At 46.7% G+C, this 15,471-nt stretch overlaps 1 protein-coding gene across 1 annotated transcript in view; it reads right to left on the bottom strand.

Annotated features, from left to right (window-relative positions):
* The window catches only part of Iqsec2 (IQ motif and Sec7 domain ArfGEF 2), an 82,929-nt gene extending 67,458 nt beyond the window's left edge, over positions 1–15,471 (bottom strand). The window contains exon 1 of the mRNA XM_026407427.2: positions 14,740–15,471. Within this exon, the coding sequence (XP_026263212.2) occupies positions 14,740–15,446 (707 nt within the window). The 5' untranslated portion in view covers positions 15,447–15,471. The remainder of the gene's footprint in view (positions 1–14,739) is intronic.

The following is a 15,471-nucleotide window of genomic DNA, read 5'->3' as shown; positions in this document are numbered from 1 at the left end:
ACAGCTGCTGCTTCCTTCTGTCATACCAGAGCCAAACAGGCTTCATCTCCCATACCAGCCTGTAAGCTTGGCCTTTCTTCCTCACCAGTCTCCTGTCTCTCCTCCACATAGCACGGCCTAGGGCCCTCCACACCAAGAACATTCACATTCAGGGAGTGCTTCTAGAAAAGACGATCACTCAAGGATGGAAAGGGGGAGAGCCCAAGACGGAAGGTAGGAGTAGGCACAGGTATTACAGCCCAGATCAGATCAACACCGTGATGAGGGAGGGAGAGAGAGGAAGAAAGAGAGAGAGAGGGAGGGCGGGATGGGGGAGAGAGAGAGAGGGAAAAAAAAGCAAAGGAAAATGGAACTGGCTCTCCAGCCCTCCCTTCTTTCCTCCCTCTGCCTCCAGCAGAGGGCTGGAGGTTCAGCCATGATGGGAAAGAGAGTGGGTGGAAGGGGGAGCAGCTAGAGCAGCCGGCTGTTGCAGAAGTCTCAGTTCAGCCTCCAAATCCCCTCTTGTGTGCTCGGGGGCCCATCTCTGGCCCACCTGCTCCCACTGCCTGAGCAAAGAGGCTGGGCTGCTTTCCAAGCACCCAGCCAATCCTGGAAAAGCCCAGCTCATAGAAGACCAAGAGCCTCTTGAGTCACAGACAGGGCACCCAGAGAGGTCAGAGGGGCTGGCCCAAGGCAGTAGGAGGACTGGGGGCAGAGCCCAGATGTGAAATCCTCAGCTGAGGCTCCCTTGACTGCATAGTCTAGGAAGCAGAGGCTGAGGAAAGGGATGCTCCAGGGCTGCTAAAGGAAGCTCATGACAGGGGTTGGGGCCAGTAGCAGTACAAGGCCCAAATGAGGCCATTCCAAGTTCGGCTATGGGGTAGGGGGGTTTACTAGTAGTTTTCAGCTTCAATCTGAGAGAGAGCAAAACAAATGTTTTTAAAAGTAGCTTTAGCCTAAGTTTATACCTCAATAGCAAAAAATGTTTATCTCCTTTCTCTCCCAGTGCCTCACCAAAATGAAAGTGAAGCAATAAAACAAGGTATGAACTCATATCAGGGAAGAGAATCGCAGAGAGTGGTATCAGTAAGATGAGAGATTTCAACAAATTTCTGGGAGCAAAAAAATAAACAAAAGATTACCTGCAGTTGAAGGAGAGCCAAGGACACCATGTAGGGGGTTACAGTTGAAGAGGGAGCCAGTCAGGCCAGCAGAGGCCAAGAGAAACTCCAGACTTGGCAATGGTAGGTAGTAGGGAGGGTAGAAATGATCATGAGGCTCAAGACAGGGGATAAACTGAAGGTGGGTATATAAATCCTCCCTTCCCTGCTACCCCAATCACCAGACCCAAGACCTAGGCCACTCAATATTTGCCCCTAGGCAAAATATCAGAGGTCTCCTTGCTGAAGAAATTAAATTATGGGATGAATTAAAGGTGGCCTCCAAATAGAGTGCTTATCATTCTGGTATTTGGGGAGCACCCATGATGACAACCAACTCCCTGTTGGCCCACCAAAATAAAACCAGCAAGTAGAGAAGTGAGCCTGGGTATAGATGGGTCAATGAGACTTTCTACTAACTCATTTATAAGCTATAAAATAGAAAATAGGAGAGAAAAGATAAACAGCCTAGAGAACCAATCCAGGATGTTCAACATCAAATAACAGACATTCCAGAAACAGAAAACAGAAAAAATGAAGGGGAATAATTATCAAAGATATAATGTAAGAAGAGACAAGGCCTTCAAATTGAAAGGGCTCCCTGAGTACCAAGTATGTGGAAAAAAAGACCTCATCTGAGTGCCGGATAAATCAGTGTTTGGTCTATAAAAACTGACCACGTCCTTTGTAAAACAGTCATACCATTTATGATATGAGCACTTTTCTGCATGCATATTATATTTTAGAATGAAATGTTACAAATTCCTCTCCTAAAAATCTCTAAGTAAAATGATATTCCCAAAAGATGTGCTATGATTATCCCATGATTTCAATAAACTCCACAAACAGGAAGATAGTAAGTAAATTAAATAAATAAAAAGGCAGAAAGAAAAGGAAAGAAAGTCCTGGTTCAAATAAAGTAAAAGGTGATGCAATTTTCATCAATTGTTAGAATGTAAGAAAGGAAACGTCACTTCATCTTGATGTTCCTAGTAGTACAGATATTATGACAGCAGAACTATGGGAAATGAGGTACAATTATAGTACACTATTTGGCCCTACACTGAATAATAGTGACATAGTCATAACTACATAAACATATTGTATTGGTGGTCAATCCTTATAATTAGTCTCTCTAGATAAAGCAATGAAGACTGATTATCTTTATAGCAAAGAATGATAATGTACTCGATTTAGTGAGGCCCTGTCTTAAAATAAAACAAAGGGCTAGGGATGTAGCTCAGTGGTAGAGCACTTGCTTAGCATATGCTAGGCCCTGAGTTCAATCCCCAGTACAAAAAATAAATAAATAAAATAAAGGGAGGAACGGTGAAGGAAAGGATGGGACAATAATATCTATGTCTCGCAAAGCAACTGATCAAGAAATATTACGTAAACCCAGAAAATTGTAGGAATAGGAAATCACAGTTTAAAATACTATCTAATAAAGTTACAAAGGTAACCAAGAGAGGATACCAAATAGTAACATAACAATAGAAACTTGAGATGGGGGAGAGAAAGAGCAAGTGTTGCAAATAAGCTAAATTATCATTTGTCACAGAAGCAAGAGGTCAAGAGATAATGTTCAAAGCTGATAAATGAAGAAATAACTGTTGAAGCACGTTATTTAGAGATATGAAGTTATCACCAGAAAAACAAAATGATAAAAGTAGTTACATCTTGGGGCTAGGAAGTGAGAGGCGGGTAGACTTTAGGTGTTTTGTTTTGTTTTGTTTTGTTTTGTTTTGTTTTGTTTTGTAGTGATGGGAATCAAACCCAGACAAGTGATCCTCCTGCCACATTCCCATCCCCAAGAAGGTTTTATTTTTAACTGTACAAGTCCTTACTATTTGCCTTTTAAAAATTGTGTATGTATGATGCTCTCACTTACATGTGGAAGCTAAAAAGTTGATCTTACTAGGCACCACACCACCTGAGTTGCCTCCCGGTGACTCAGAAGGCTGAGTGAGGCAGGAGGATTCCACATTCAAAGTCAGCCTTAGCAACTCAGCAAGACTTTTAGCAACTTAGTAAGACATTGTTTCAAATAAAAAAAAATAAAAAGGATTGGGGATGTGGTTCAGTGGTACAGCATCCCTGGGTTCAACACCCAGTACACCCCCAACAATAATGATAAAAGAAAGAAAAAACAAAATTAAAAAAATTGATCTCACAGAAGTAAAGGACAGAATAATGGTTGCAGACACTGGGGAGGGCACTAGAGGAGAGGGGAATAGAGAGAGAATGATTAATGGGTATAAAGATGCAGGTGGATATGAGGCCTAAGTTCTAATGTTCTATAGGCAGAAGGATAACTATGGTTGACAACAATTAATGGAACATTTCAGATTAGTAGAAAAGAGTTTGAATGTTCCCCACACAAACAAATCATAAATGTTTGAAGTGATAGATGTACTAATTAACCTCATCTGATCATTAAATATTGTATACATGTATACTGTGCCCATATATACATACAATTACCATGTGTCAATTAAAAATAAAAATGCATTTTAAAAAATTATGCATATGTGTTGCTTTTTTTTTTTTAGTACCAGGGATTGAACCCAGGGTTGCTTAACCACTGAGCCACATCCTCAGCCCTTTTTGTTTTTTGAGACAGGGTCTCACTGAGTTAAGTTACTTAGGGCCTCACTAAACTGGCCTCAAATTTGTGATTCTCCTACCTTAGCCTCTCAAAACACTACGATTATAGGCATGTGCCACCTTGTGTGTGTGTGTGTGTGTGTGTGTGTCTGTGTGTATGTGTGTGATACAGAGAGAGAGAGAGAGAGACAGAGAGAGAGAGAGACAGACAGACAGACACACAGACAGAAATGAGGTCTTATTATGTTATCTATGCTGCTCTTGAATGTGTGGGCTCAAGTGATCATCCTGCTTCAACCTTCCAAGTAGCTGAGACTAGTGCAGTGATTTTATTTAATTTCTAGAAACAAGTCCTTTCGGGGGGGCTGTGGTTGTGGCTCAGTGGTAGAGTGCTCACCTAGCACATGTGAGGCCCTGGATTCAATCCTCAGCACCACATAAAAATAAATAAAATAAAGGTATTGTGTCCAATTACAACTAAAAAATAATTTTTAAAAAAGTACCTATGTGGTACTTTAAAAAAAAAGTATCCTACACTATACATAAGAAATATAAAGGGGATGATTCTGGATAACCAGAGGTCCTGTTCTCCAAGCTTTGCTTCTTTTTAAAGCAGAAGCAAGAGAGGTAGGTAAGGGATGACCCACTGATAACGACTTCTTTAGCTCCTACAACCATCCATGGAGGTACCTCCTCAGCTGACACAGCCTGCACCACCCTCTGGTCCTCTTTAAATCTCACCATCCCCAATCCAACCTCTTCAGCCTTCCATTCATTCAACTATTTACACCTATTAGTTATTTATACCTGCTTGAGTCACAAAGGATTTGAAGTTGCTCACTCCAAGAACACACGTAAGGACAGAATGTAGAAATTGAACTACAAAATAAGATCTCAGAAACAGAGATCAACAAAGATGCTAGAGCTGTACTTCAAATTAACTGGTGGTAGAGGCAAAAAGCAAGATACAATGAAATGTGACAGCCTCATATTAGGAAAAAGGAAATAAACCAGGTTTCAGAGGAAGGAAACTTTGCCTCACACTGGATTCTTCAAGTCATTGTCCATGAGAGATTTCATGTAAGAGAAGGAAAACAGATATTTATTAAACACATGTAAATAACAGGGAATGCCATTCAAATTGTTTTGGTTCATCTTAAGAGATGGGCATTGTTATCCCATTTTATAGATGAGAAAACAAAAACTCAGAAAAGGTAAAATGATTTTGCTGAGGGTATGCAGCAGATTGGGGTAGAATCTAGATTAAATTCAAGTCTGTGTAAAAAGCTCATTATTTGTGCATCATACCACAGGGCCCCAAAACAAAGACAGCTAGGCCAGAGATTCCCTGCCCAAGGCTATGGGGACATACTAATAATCCATGCAGTCTCTCTTCCTTTATGAAAACAGAAAGAGGGGGACAAGCTTGGGTCTGGGTCTAGAAACTGCCCCTGAGTTGCCTCAGTTACATCTAAATGAGCTACCTAAGGGAGAAATCAGCAGAAAGAAGGCCAGGCCTGGGCTGGGTGGGGCAAGAGAACCCTGGGTTCATGCCCTAGCTCTGAATCCAGCAGCTGTGATTTCTAAAGATACAGAACAGAGAAAAGGGTCTGTGTACCATCTAAGCTAGAGCCCCTTTATGCAATGCCTTCCCTTCATCACCTCCTCTCCAACAAGTCACCCAACCTTGTTGGAGTTCTGGTTTTGTCACGTGTACAACACAAAAATAATGATCCCCGACACCTTCATAAGATTTCAAGGCAGGAAATAGCACATTTAAGGAAAGATGCTTTGAATACTGGCATTAGTACTAGAGCAATTCTTCCATTCAGAGCTCTCACACCTTGTACAGCCTTACACAATTGCTTTCTCTCCCCGGGCCTCAGTCTTCTCACCTGTAAAAACGAATGCCTTGAGCTGTAGGATTTTTCAGGACCCTTCCACCTTGAAGTTTCTTGACTTCGATGCTGGTATCATTATAACCCTGATGCTCCTCTGAGCACCTGCAGTGGCCTGTGCTTCCCTCCATCACAGCACTTGTCAGTATGTTGCCATCATCCGTCTTCCCCCATGGTGATCTGTACTGCCACTGCGAAGCATCTTATTGTCTCTCATGTCTCACCTAGACTGTTGCACCAGCCTCCTCACTGCATGTCCTCCAATTTTTCTTCCAATCTGCCCTCCAGGGGCAATCTCTTCAAAACATGACTATCCATGTGCCCCCTCCCTGTCATGTACAATGGATATACCTCCTTCCAGCTTAAAACCCCATGCTGGCTTCCGGTTTCCAACAGCATAAACCTCCTGATGCTGTTCTTCAAGGATCCTCGTGATCCAGGCTGGCCAGCTCTCCAGGCTCCTCTCCAACCCCACCTGCCTCCCAGGTGGTTCTCAAATTTGTACTAAACAGACAAAAGTGCTTCTTCCCCCAACACATACCCTATAAATTTACCTTACCTCTCTCCCCTTTTTCTTTCCTTTTTTTTTTTTTCAGGCACTGGGGATTGAACCCAGGGGTACTCTACCACTGAGCTACATCCAAGCCCTTTTTATTTCATTTTGAGACAGGGTCTCATTATGTTGCCCAGACTGGCCTTAAACTTGCAATCCTCCTGCCTCAGCCTCCCAAGCCACTTTTATTACAGGCATATACCACCTACAGTGCCCAGCACTCACCCTCCCTTTTGACCCCAGCACACTGTATCTCTTCACCTAGCCAATTCGTAGTTATCCTCTGATCCTTAGCTCCAAGAAGCCTTCCCCTCACAATCTGGGTAGATGTCCCTCCTATGGGCAACTTTGGCCCCCTGAGTTCCCCAAGCATAGCACACTGCACTCCACATTGCAATTGTGTTTCCACAACCATCTTCTCCACCCAACAATGAGTGCTCTGAGGCCAGGAACTGTATAATTCAAATCACAGAACTCTCTGCCTGTGAGGGTACAAGACACAGCATGATATTCACTGCACTGACCTCTTTCTCAGAAATGTGGTGAGCTCCCACTTGGCTTGTCCTTTCTGCCCTCCCTTTACACAGAGCTTTGTGAAGTTACCATTAATAATAATGCTTAATGCTGAGGAAACACATACTATGTGCTGAGCACTTCAACTATGTCATCTTATTTAATTCTGACAATAATGATGAAACCAGGCACAGTAGCATACACCTGTAATCTTAGGGAATTGGGAGGCTAAGGCAGGAGGATCACAAGTTTGATGTCAGCCTCTATAACTTAGTATATATGCTGTCTCAAAATAAGAATTAAAATAAAAGGGCTGGCGATGTAGTTCAGTGATAAAGGACCCCTGGGTTCAATCCCCAGTACTAGGGGGAAAAATAACCATGATGAGATGGATTGTTTGTAAAGTGGCTAGCATATCAGACATGCAGTTGTGTGAGATGCCTCCCTGTTTTATAAGGAAATTGGGGGTAAGTAAAAGTTAGTACTTTTCATACAGATATAATGACAATAATTCTAAAGTGAGAAAAACATTGCTTTGATCCAGATAAGTATGGTACACTGTATCCTAGGATCCATTAAGAAATCATTAGGCCTACACAAGTAGTCAGATTACCCCTTTCAAAAGGTGTAAAAATCCCATAGCTCCACTGGGCGTGGTGGTGCACACCTGTAATCCCAGTGACTTGGGAGGCTGAGGCAGAAAGATCACAAGTTTGAGGATAGGCTAGACAATTTATCTCAAAATAAAATAAAATAAAAGGGCTGTGGATGTAGCTCAGTGATAGAGCACCCCTGGGTTCAATCCCCAGTACCAAAAAAGAAAAAAAAAACCCACAGCTCCAATATAATTACTGTCAATTAATAATAAACTGTTCAATTTTTTTAAAAAAAACATATAGCTCCAAGGAAATGCACGTGGTATTAGTAAAATGGTACCTCTTATGTGATAGGAGCGATAAATTTATAGCTCAGATGTTACACAAACAATTGTGATGGGCTGTGTAGCTCTGGCTTGTCATCTTTGTTTTGAAAAGGATGTGATGAGGAGGTCTTCTTGTTGTTGTTTTATTTGCTATGCTCCGCCTCTAGGGGGCAGGGCAGCTCCATCTAATATTTTTCCATCCTCAGCCTTCAGCTTTCCAGACTGATCAGAACCCTGACAAGTATGAGAAGCAGCCAGGAAAGTTTCTGATACATTTTTATGGTGGGGGTAGGGGCAACATGAATATTACATATCAAAAAAATACACTAGAATCTTTGTTTCCTACTGGAAAAAAGTGAGGTTCCGAAAGTGATGTGATGCCTAGAGTCACAAGAAGTCCTCCCTCCAGGGCACCACACTTTATCTGAACACTAAGATTCCAGGGAGCTTAAGTATTAAGCACTTGGGAATGAATTGCCCCATGTAAATGCTTTCAACTTAGATGCTTGGAGACAGACTAAATACCACGGGGAAGTTAGGGTTGCTAGCAAATCATCTTGCCCTAAAGAGTTCCCCCAAGGGAGGAAATAAGTCATTTATTCATCACTCTTCCCCATGACCAATGTTTATTATCCTTCCAGGGAGTACAGCAGGAAATGAGCCAGAGGGTTCAGGTCTTATTCCCACCCCAAGACACTGTGGCTAGCCCAGGACCTGAGCTTGGTAAAGATTCAATGGAGCCAGGCACGGTAGCACATGCCTGTAATCTCAGCAACTCAGGAGGCTGAAGCAGGAGGATCTCAAGTTCAAAGCCAGCTTCGGCCACTTAGTGAGGCCCTGAGCAACTAAGCAAGATCCTGTTTCTAAATAAAAAAGTAAAAAGGGCTGGGGATGTGGCTCAGTGGTTAAGCACCCCTGGGTTTAATATACCCAGTACCAAAAAATAAATAAAATTTTTAAAAAGATTCAACAGATATGGGGGTGGGGGGCACACTGGTAATTCAATGATAGAGCACTTGCGTAGCTTGCGTAAGGCCCTGGGTTCAATCCCTAGCACTGCAAGAAAAATAAATATGATGTATAAATTAGCAACTTCTCATTGGGCTGGGTGACTGCACACAGGTCCTAGGTGAGCCTCTATCCTCTATTCAGAAAAGAAGATTTTACATCAAAAGTCAAGACCATGGCAAGACACAGCCATAGCATGGTAGAGAGAGATAACAATGAGCATATTGGCCTGTATGTCTCTAAAGGCTCATCCAACTCTGCTTCTCTGTCACTCTATGAATTGGGAGACTGGTGGGTATGAGAAGCAGAGAGAACAAAGGCCAGATGACTTCAGAGTGCATGAGGAAAAAACACCAAAAAGCCAGTATAATTCTGAAGTTGTCATTTCTCTCAAAGGGAGTTCCAGAAGAGAGAAAAAAATGAGGTACCCTTGGCATTAGTTCACCAGGACTTAATGAATCATTCATTTGTCTAGTCAGCTTTGATTGAACAGCTACTATGTTCTGTGCTGTGTATTTCCAAGCTTTTTCATTCCTTCACTCATGCCCCCAGTACCTATACATACAACATACATATGACACACAATATACACTCAATATATGTCAGTTAAATATGAATCCTTTGGGGCTCTCTCAGTCTACTGGAGGAGACACAAGATGCAAACAACCATTAAGGTATAAAAAGGGGCAGACTGTTCCTTAAAACTGTTGGGGATAAACTGAACATCCTTAAGGACTATCAAATAAACATGGGAGAGGTGACAGCTAAGTTCAGTTCAGGCTATCAAAAGGCCTGGGTGGGCTAAAGACAGGGCACACCAGCCAGGGTGGCTGGAGCATATTCTGTCAGAAAGAGACTACAAAAAAGATGAGAAATGGAAGTTGGGGTCATTTCCCTAAGAAGACCATGGACTACGGGTAAAGGAATTTGCAGGCCAGAGAGTGGAAATATTGAAGCCAGAGCAAGATCTATTAAGAGATTATGGCAGGGCTCAGTGGTAGAGCACTTGCCTAGCATGTGTGAGGCACTGGGTTCAATTCTCAGCACCACATATAAATAAATAAAATAAAGACCCATTGACAACGAGAGAGAGAGAGAGAGAGAGAGAGAGACACACACACACACACACACTATGGCAAAGATGAGGAGGTGCTTATGAGTGGGAACTTGCCTTGCTTCAAGCAGTAGTCCTGGGAACTCTGTAGGGGAAAACCAGAGCCTCATTTGGAGTGGCTCTGATGTCCTTAAACCCAACCTGCAGGAGGGGAAAAGTGTTCTACAGAAATGGGAACCAGACAGTTCCAGGCCCTATCCAGCTGTGCAACCTCCAGCAGGTCACTGCCCCCATCTGATCCTCATTTCCTCATCTGAAAAATGAGGCTGATAGCATCCACCTGGCAGGGATTCTATGTGAAAATAAGACAAGAAGTAGTACTGCCTTATGGGTAAGAACTCCATGAACCCTGGATCCCCACCACCTGGGCTCCTTCAGGCTCCCATTTAGCTCCTTCACAGTTCTGTCACTTATTTATTAACTGATCTTGGGTATGCCAGCCAACCTTTCTGAGCCTCAGTTTTCTCATCTGTAAAATGGAGTTAATAACAATTTCTACATGAAAGGCTTGACATGAAGACAAAATAAATTACTACATGAAAAGTGTTTAAAACAAACAGGACCTGGCACACAGTAAGTACAGTAGAAAATGTTAGCTATTATTATATAAAACCACATAGTATAGTACCTGTCATACAGAAGGCTGAGACTCATTCAGTACCTGTGTGGCCTCTTCACCATGCTCCTGGCATTTACTATGCTCCCAGCAAACCCAGAGGCCATGGTAGGCAGGATAAGAGAGGAAGAAAAGGTAGAAAGCAGGTGGCAAGCCTGAGTCTGGTGTCTTCTTCACAATCCCCCCCCCCCGTCAGATACCAGGTACCATCCACCCTTCTTCAGAGCCCCTTTCCCCACTGCCTAGGTCCTTGGCTTGGCCTTCCCTGATTCCTCCATCTTCGAGAAATTCCATTCCTCACCTCCTTTGCTACTCATTTGGTCCTGAGCCCCATCTCTATGGCATGAACTGGGCCTGCAGACTTGTTTCCCTGGCCAACGAGAGAGGGGCTCTTCAAGCGCCATAAGCATGGTGGGTTTTGCTCAGCCTGGTGGCCCCTCCTGTTCTGTGCATACAGCCAAGAAATATTTGTGGATGACAACTCCATTCTTGCCCCAGATCTAGACAGAAAAGCAAGACTCCTCTAATTCTCATTAAACTCAACATTATCATTTCCTCCCACATGAGCATGATGCTCATAACACAGTGTGTGGGGGGGGATATAAATGGTTTTCCCTGTTAGGGGGTGGGAGAAACCCCCCTGAGAAAAGAACCCAAGACCCCAAAGGAGACAGGCTTCTCCAGAGCCTCTCCTTGGGCTGAGTCTCTCCCTTGCTTCCTCTCAGTAGCCTCAGTCCCTGCAGGGAGCACACCAGCACCCCACTGCCTGCGGAGGACAGCCTGGCAGCCAAACAGTAGACCACGCATTGCCCTGGCTGTCAAGAACACCAGGTTGGTCCCTCCGGCTGCTGTCCCCAAATGTGAGCCAGCTTGTGAGGTGGGTGGGGACAGAGGATGGAGAGTTACCACCATACCAGCTACAGCCTACCACCACCTACAGCAGAGCCAGAGCTGGGCCCATGCAAAAAGCCTGGGAAACACAGCTCTCTTCAGCATGGGGTACTCCACAGTGGTCCCCTCAGAAGGGGCCCTGAGCATTCCTGTAAATCATTCCAGGTGCCATAACTGCAGGGGGCCAGGCCAGATCAACAAGGAAAGCTGAGCTCTTCTCTGATAGTGGCAGGATGGTGGAGTGGGGGTGACAATTCCAGGTAAAAAGATCTGAGCATTAGTTAAGACCAACAACTACTAGACAAATCAATAAACCCTCACAAACAGAGGACCAGAGACCAGAAGGATGCAGGGACTCATCTAGCTCTATACTGCACTAGGAAGGCCACACCCAGAGCACAGCAGAAGGGATACTGGCATCCTGGAACCTGTCCAGAAGTGACAGTGCGGGAGGATGTGGGAGTCCTGGATGGCTGATATGGATGGTGACGGGAATGACAGCTGATGTCCAATGCAGGGAAAGGAAAGTCCACAGGATCGGGAGTCTGTCTTATTAGTAGCATGACCTCAGTGGGCTTTGCTTCTCGAAGCCCTCAGTTTCTTCTGCTATAACATGTGGATTGCGGTGACAAATGCCCAGGGTCATTGGGAGGGCTAAAGAAAATCCCTAGGCAGAGTGGCCCCCAACAAGCTGCAGCTCGGCCCAAGGCCCCGTTCTCCCCTCTTCATCCAGCAGAGGGAGCCCAGGGACCAGGAGCGCCCAGCTCTGCCTGTCCTCCCCCAATGCTGCAGCCTCTGCTGCTGAACTCCCACCCTGCCTGCCCGCGCTTCCAGCAGCAGCCTTCTCACCCACTCCTTACAAACCCAGAAAGGCCTAGCAGGGGAGTCACTTAACAGAAGCAGCAGTGGCACCAATGGCTACTGCACTGCCAGGTACTCCTAATGCCTTGCTGGGAGGAGAGTAGAAGAGGGAAACAATATTCCTTCCTCCCTGTCAACTCCCCCACTCATCCCAGACTCATCTCCTCCAACTCAAACCTTGCAGATACCTAAGGCTCTTCTGGCCTCTCCCAGTTCAGTATCTACCTGTCCAGGACCCAAGGCCAAGACACTCCTAGGGGTTGGAGAACACTCATGAACAAATAACGTGCCTTGGAGACAGACACACTTGGGTTCTAGTCCCAGCTCCATTAGCAACTAGTAGCATAACCTTGAACAAGGTTCCTTCACGTTGCAGCCTCAGTTTTGCCATCTCTAAAATGGAATTGCTAATAATCACTGCACAAAACTTGTTGTGAAGACTAAAAGAGGTAATCAAGGATGCGTGAATAGTTAATATGTAGTTAGGAGAGAAATTCAAAGTACGATCTAAATCCCTTTATTAATCCAGTAGGAAATGTGAAACAAGGATATGCAATGAGAGACCTGGAAGGTGCACAAAAAGATGGAACAAGAGGCAAGCCCTCAAGGATGCCACAAGAGCAAATGGGCTTCCAGCCAACCAAGAGATTCAGACCTGTGTCTGCAGGATAGAGAATGTGAGGGCAATGGAATACTGGAATTGAGGAAGACCCAGATCATTTCACTGGGCTTTATACCCCATTCGGGTCTTATACTTTCTCCAGCTCTCCTGGATCCCCACCAGGCCTCTGCTGGACATGTACAGCCAGCTGCCACCCCCACGCCTTGAGGCAATCTACTGCATCACCAGTGGCCAGGTTGTAAAGTTCTTCCTGATTTTATCTCAAATGTCCCCACTGTTCCTGCTTCTGCTCCCTGGAACCATACATAATGAAGCTGCTCCCTCTGTCACAAGCCTGCCCCCTCTAGAAAAGTCTTCTGCAGTCAGATTCCAGGACCACAATGCCCCCACCCAACCATAGCCCTCTCCTAAACAGGCCCTGATCTCCCTGCATCTCTCTTCCAGTGTGGTGCCCCATGGTGTACATGGTCAGTCCTCTGCAACTGGGCTCCCAGTAGCTCTGCCTGGGCAGGCAAGCCTATTCCCCTGGCCCCCAGACTACCCTGGAGCAGTCTACACCAAGACTCAACTGAGGGTGCGCTGCAGTGGAGCCCAGCAGAGCCCTCACACTGCAGCTGCTGCTCCTGGGGCCCAGCCATCTCAACCCAGCACCCCAGCCTGCTGCCTCACCACGGGGGAGTTGCAGAGAGCTGTCTCCCAGCAGATTTCCTGAGGCAGAAGGCTTCCCCACCCCCAGCCCAGCCTCCAAGAGACACTCCACTGGTTGTGGCACATGGTAGGACCAGCTGAGCAGTGAGAGGAGGGGGAAGCCTGTCCATTCGCTAGAGGACTTCAGGCTTGCTCTGTAGTGTGGCTGGATTAGTCAGAGAACCATGGAATCTAAGCTGGAGGGGTCCTTAAAAAGCATCCACAGCAGACCTCACCTTTAAAAAAGACATAGGGGAATTGATGAACTGAGAGAAGAAGGGACTCAGTCAAGGTCACAAAGCCAATCTATAGAGAGCTATAGCAGAGCTGGAAGGGTAACCCAGGTCTCCTAACTCCCAATTCAGTATTCTTTCCAATACAGCAGAAAAGCAATAAGGGAGCCTTTAGGGCATCCCCCTGAGCCTGCATGCCCTTGACTCTCAGCCTGATATGTTTATCCCAACCAGCAAACGATGAGATCTACATGGAAAAAGTGGACCCAGCCCATGTCCCACCAACCCAGAAGATATTGCCAAGGTGTCCCAAATAGACACACAGACCCCAGCACAGGAACTGGAGCGGATCCAACAGAGGGGAAATCTGTAGGCTTCCCTTCCTGGTAGGGCTCTTTAAATGGGTGTTGTTTTTCTTGAAGGGTGGAGAGGGGGTGGACTTTGAGGAACTAGCCAAGGGCCTGGCCTCCATCTTTGCTCCCCCATCTTTGCTCCCCCCCTGGCCAGGATGTGCTGCAGTTCCCCTCAGAGGGATGTCTCAGCTTCCAGCAGCCATTCTGGTCCCCACCTGCCTCTCTGGGAAAGGATGGAGCGGAGGCCAGAGACCAACAGGGGAGACAAGATCAGGCGAAAAAAGGAAAAAAAAAAAAAAAGAAAAAAGAAAAAGAAAAGAAGGGGGTTCCTCTCCCTTGGGGCTCTGAGTTGACACCATCACTGACAATAAAAACCCCAAGCAGCACAGCCAAAATAAATAAATAAATGAATGAAAACCCATCCTCTGGCAAGGATGCAGCTACGGGTTGAAGAAGTGGAGGGGGGGCGGTGATGACTGCTCTAGTCCCTCACTGGCAGCGGTACTGGGAGAAGAGAGATGCCTGCACTCATCTGGCCAACCCAATGTGCCCTGGCCAGGGAAAGGGTGTTGGCAGGACGAGGAGAACCTGGCTTCACCCGGTTGGGACAGGAGAAGAGGACATGGAATCAGACACGAGCTTCTTACTTTATCAGCCGGACAAGTTGGAGAGGGAGCTAACAGGGGAAGAGCGGGAAGTGGGGGTACAAACACATTCCTTACTTTCTCTGGAGGGTTGTAGCCGGGCTGGTGCTGGTACTGGTGCTGTGGCCTCCGCCAGCGCCAGGGCTGGAGCTCCTTGATGCGCCACGGCTCAGCTGGCCCCGCTCCCGCGGTGGCCGCGGCCCCACGCCCACCGTGGCGGAATAGCCGGCTTCCTTTTCGCGGCCGGGGTGCGCTGGCCCGGCCTCCCGCCCGCCACGCTCGCGACCCAGGGCTGGGTTCTCGTGGTGCAGGTGGCACTGGGCCACGTCGCGCTCACGGGCTGTGTAACCGGTAGTGTCCTGGAGCGGATAGGAGGCGTCCCGCTCCTTGTCCCGATACACAGCCTCCCTGTTCTGGTAGGCGCCGTCCCGGTTCGGGTAGCCCACGTCCCGAGCCGCCTGGTGGAACTGACTCTCCCGCAGCTCGCGGTGGTGGAACTGGGTCTCGCGCAGGTTCTGGTACTGGCTCTCTCGGCCGGGGCTGTCCCGCGCGCTGTGGGGGTCCCGGTGCAGCTCCCCGCGGTGCAGCTGGCTCTCCTCCCTCAGGTCGCGGTTCTCCTGGGTGAGCTGGTCCAGCTGGCCCTCCAGCTCTTCGATGCGCCGCCGCTGGGTCTCCAGCAGCTGCTGCTGGCTTTCTATGATGTTGTTCAGCTCCAGCAGGTACTCCACCGCCCGATTGGGGCTCTCGGATCCCGGGCCGCCGGGGGGCCCCGACCCCGCCTCCATCCTGGCGGCCCAGGGGCAGGGGAAG

This window comes from Urocitellus parryii, chromosome X, assembly GCF_045843805.1.
Source record: "Urocitellus parryii isolate mUroPar1 chromosome X, mUroPar1.hap1, whole genome shotgun sequence".
Taxonomy (NCBI): Eukaryota; Metazoa; Chordata; class Mammalia; order Rodentia; family Sciuridae; genus Urocitellus; species Urocitellus parryii.
The sequence above is the reverse complement of the archived record's forward strand: the minus strand, read 5'-3'. Positions and strand labels throughout refer to the sequence as shown.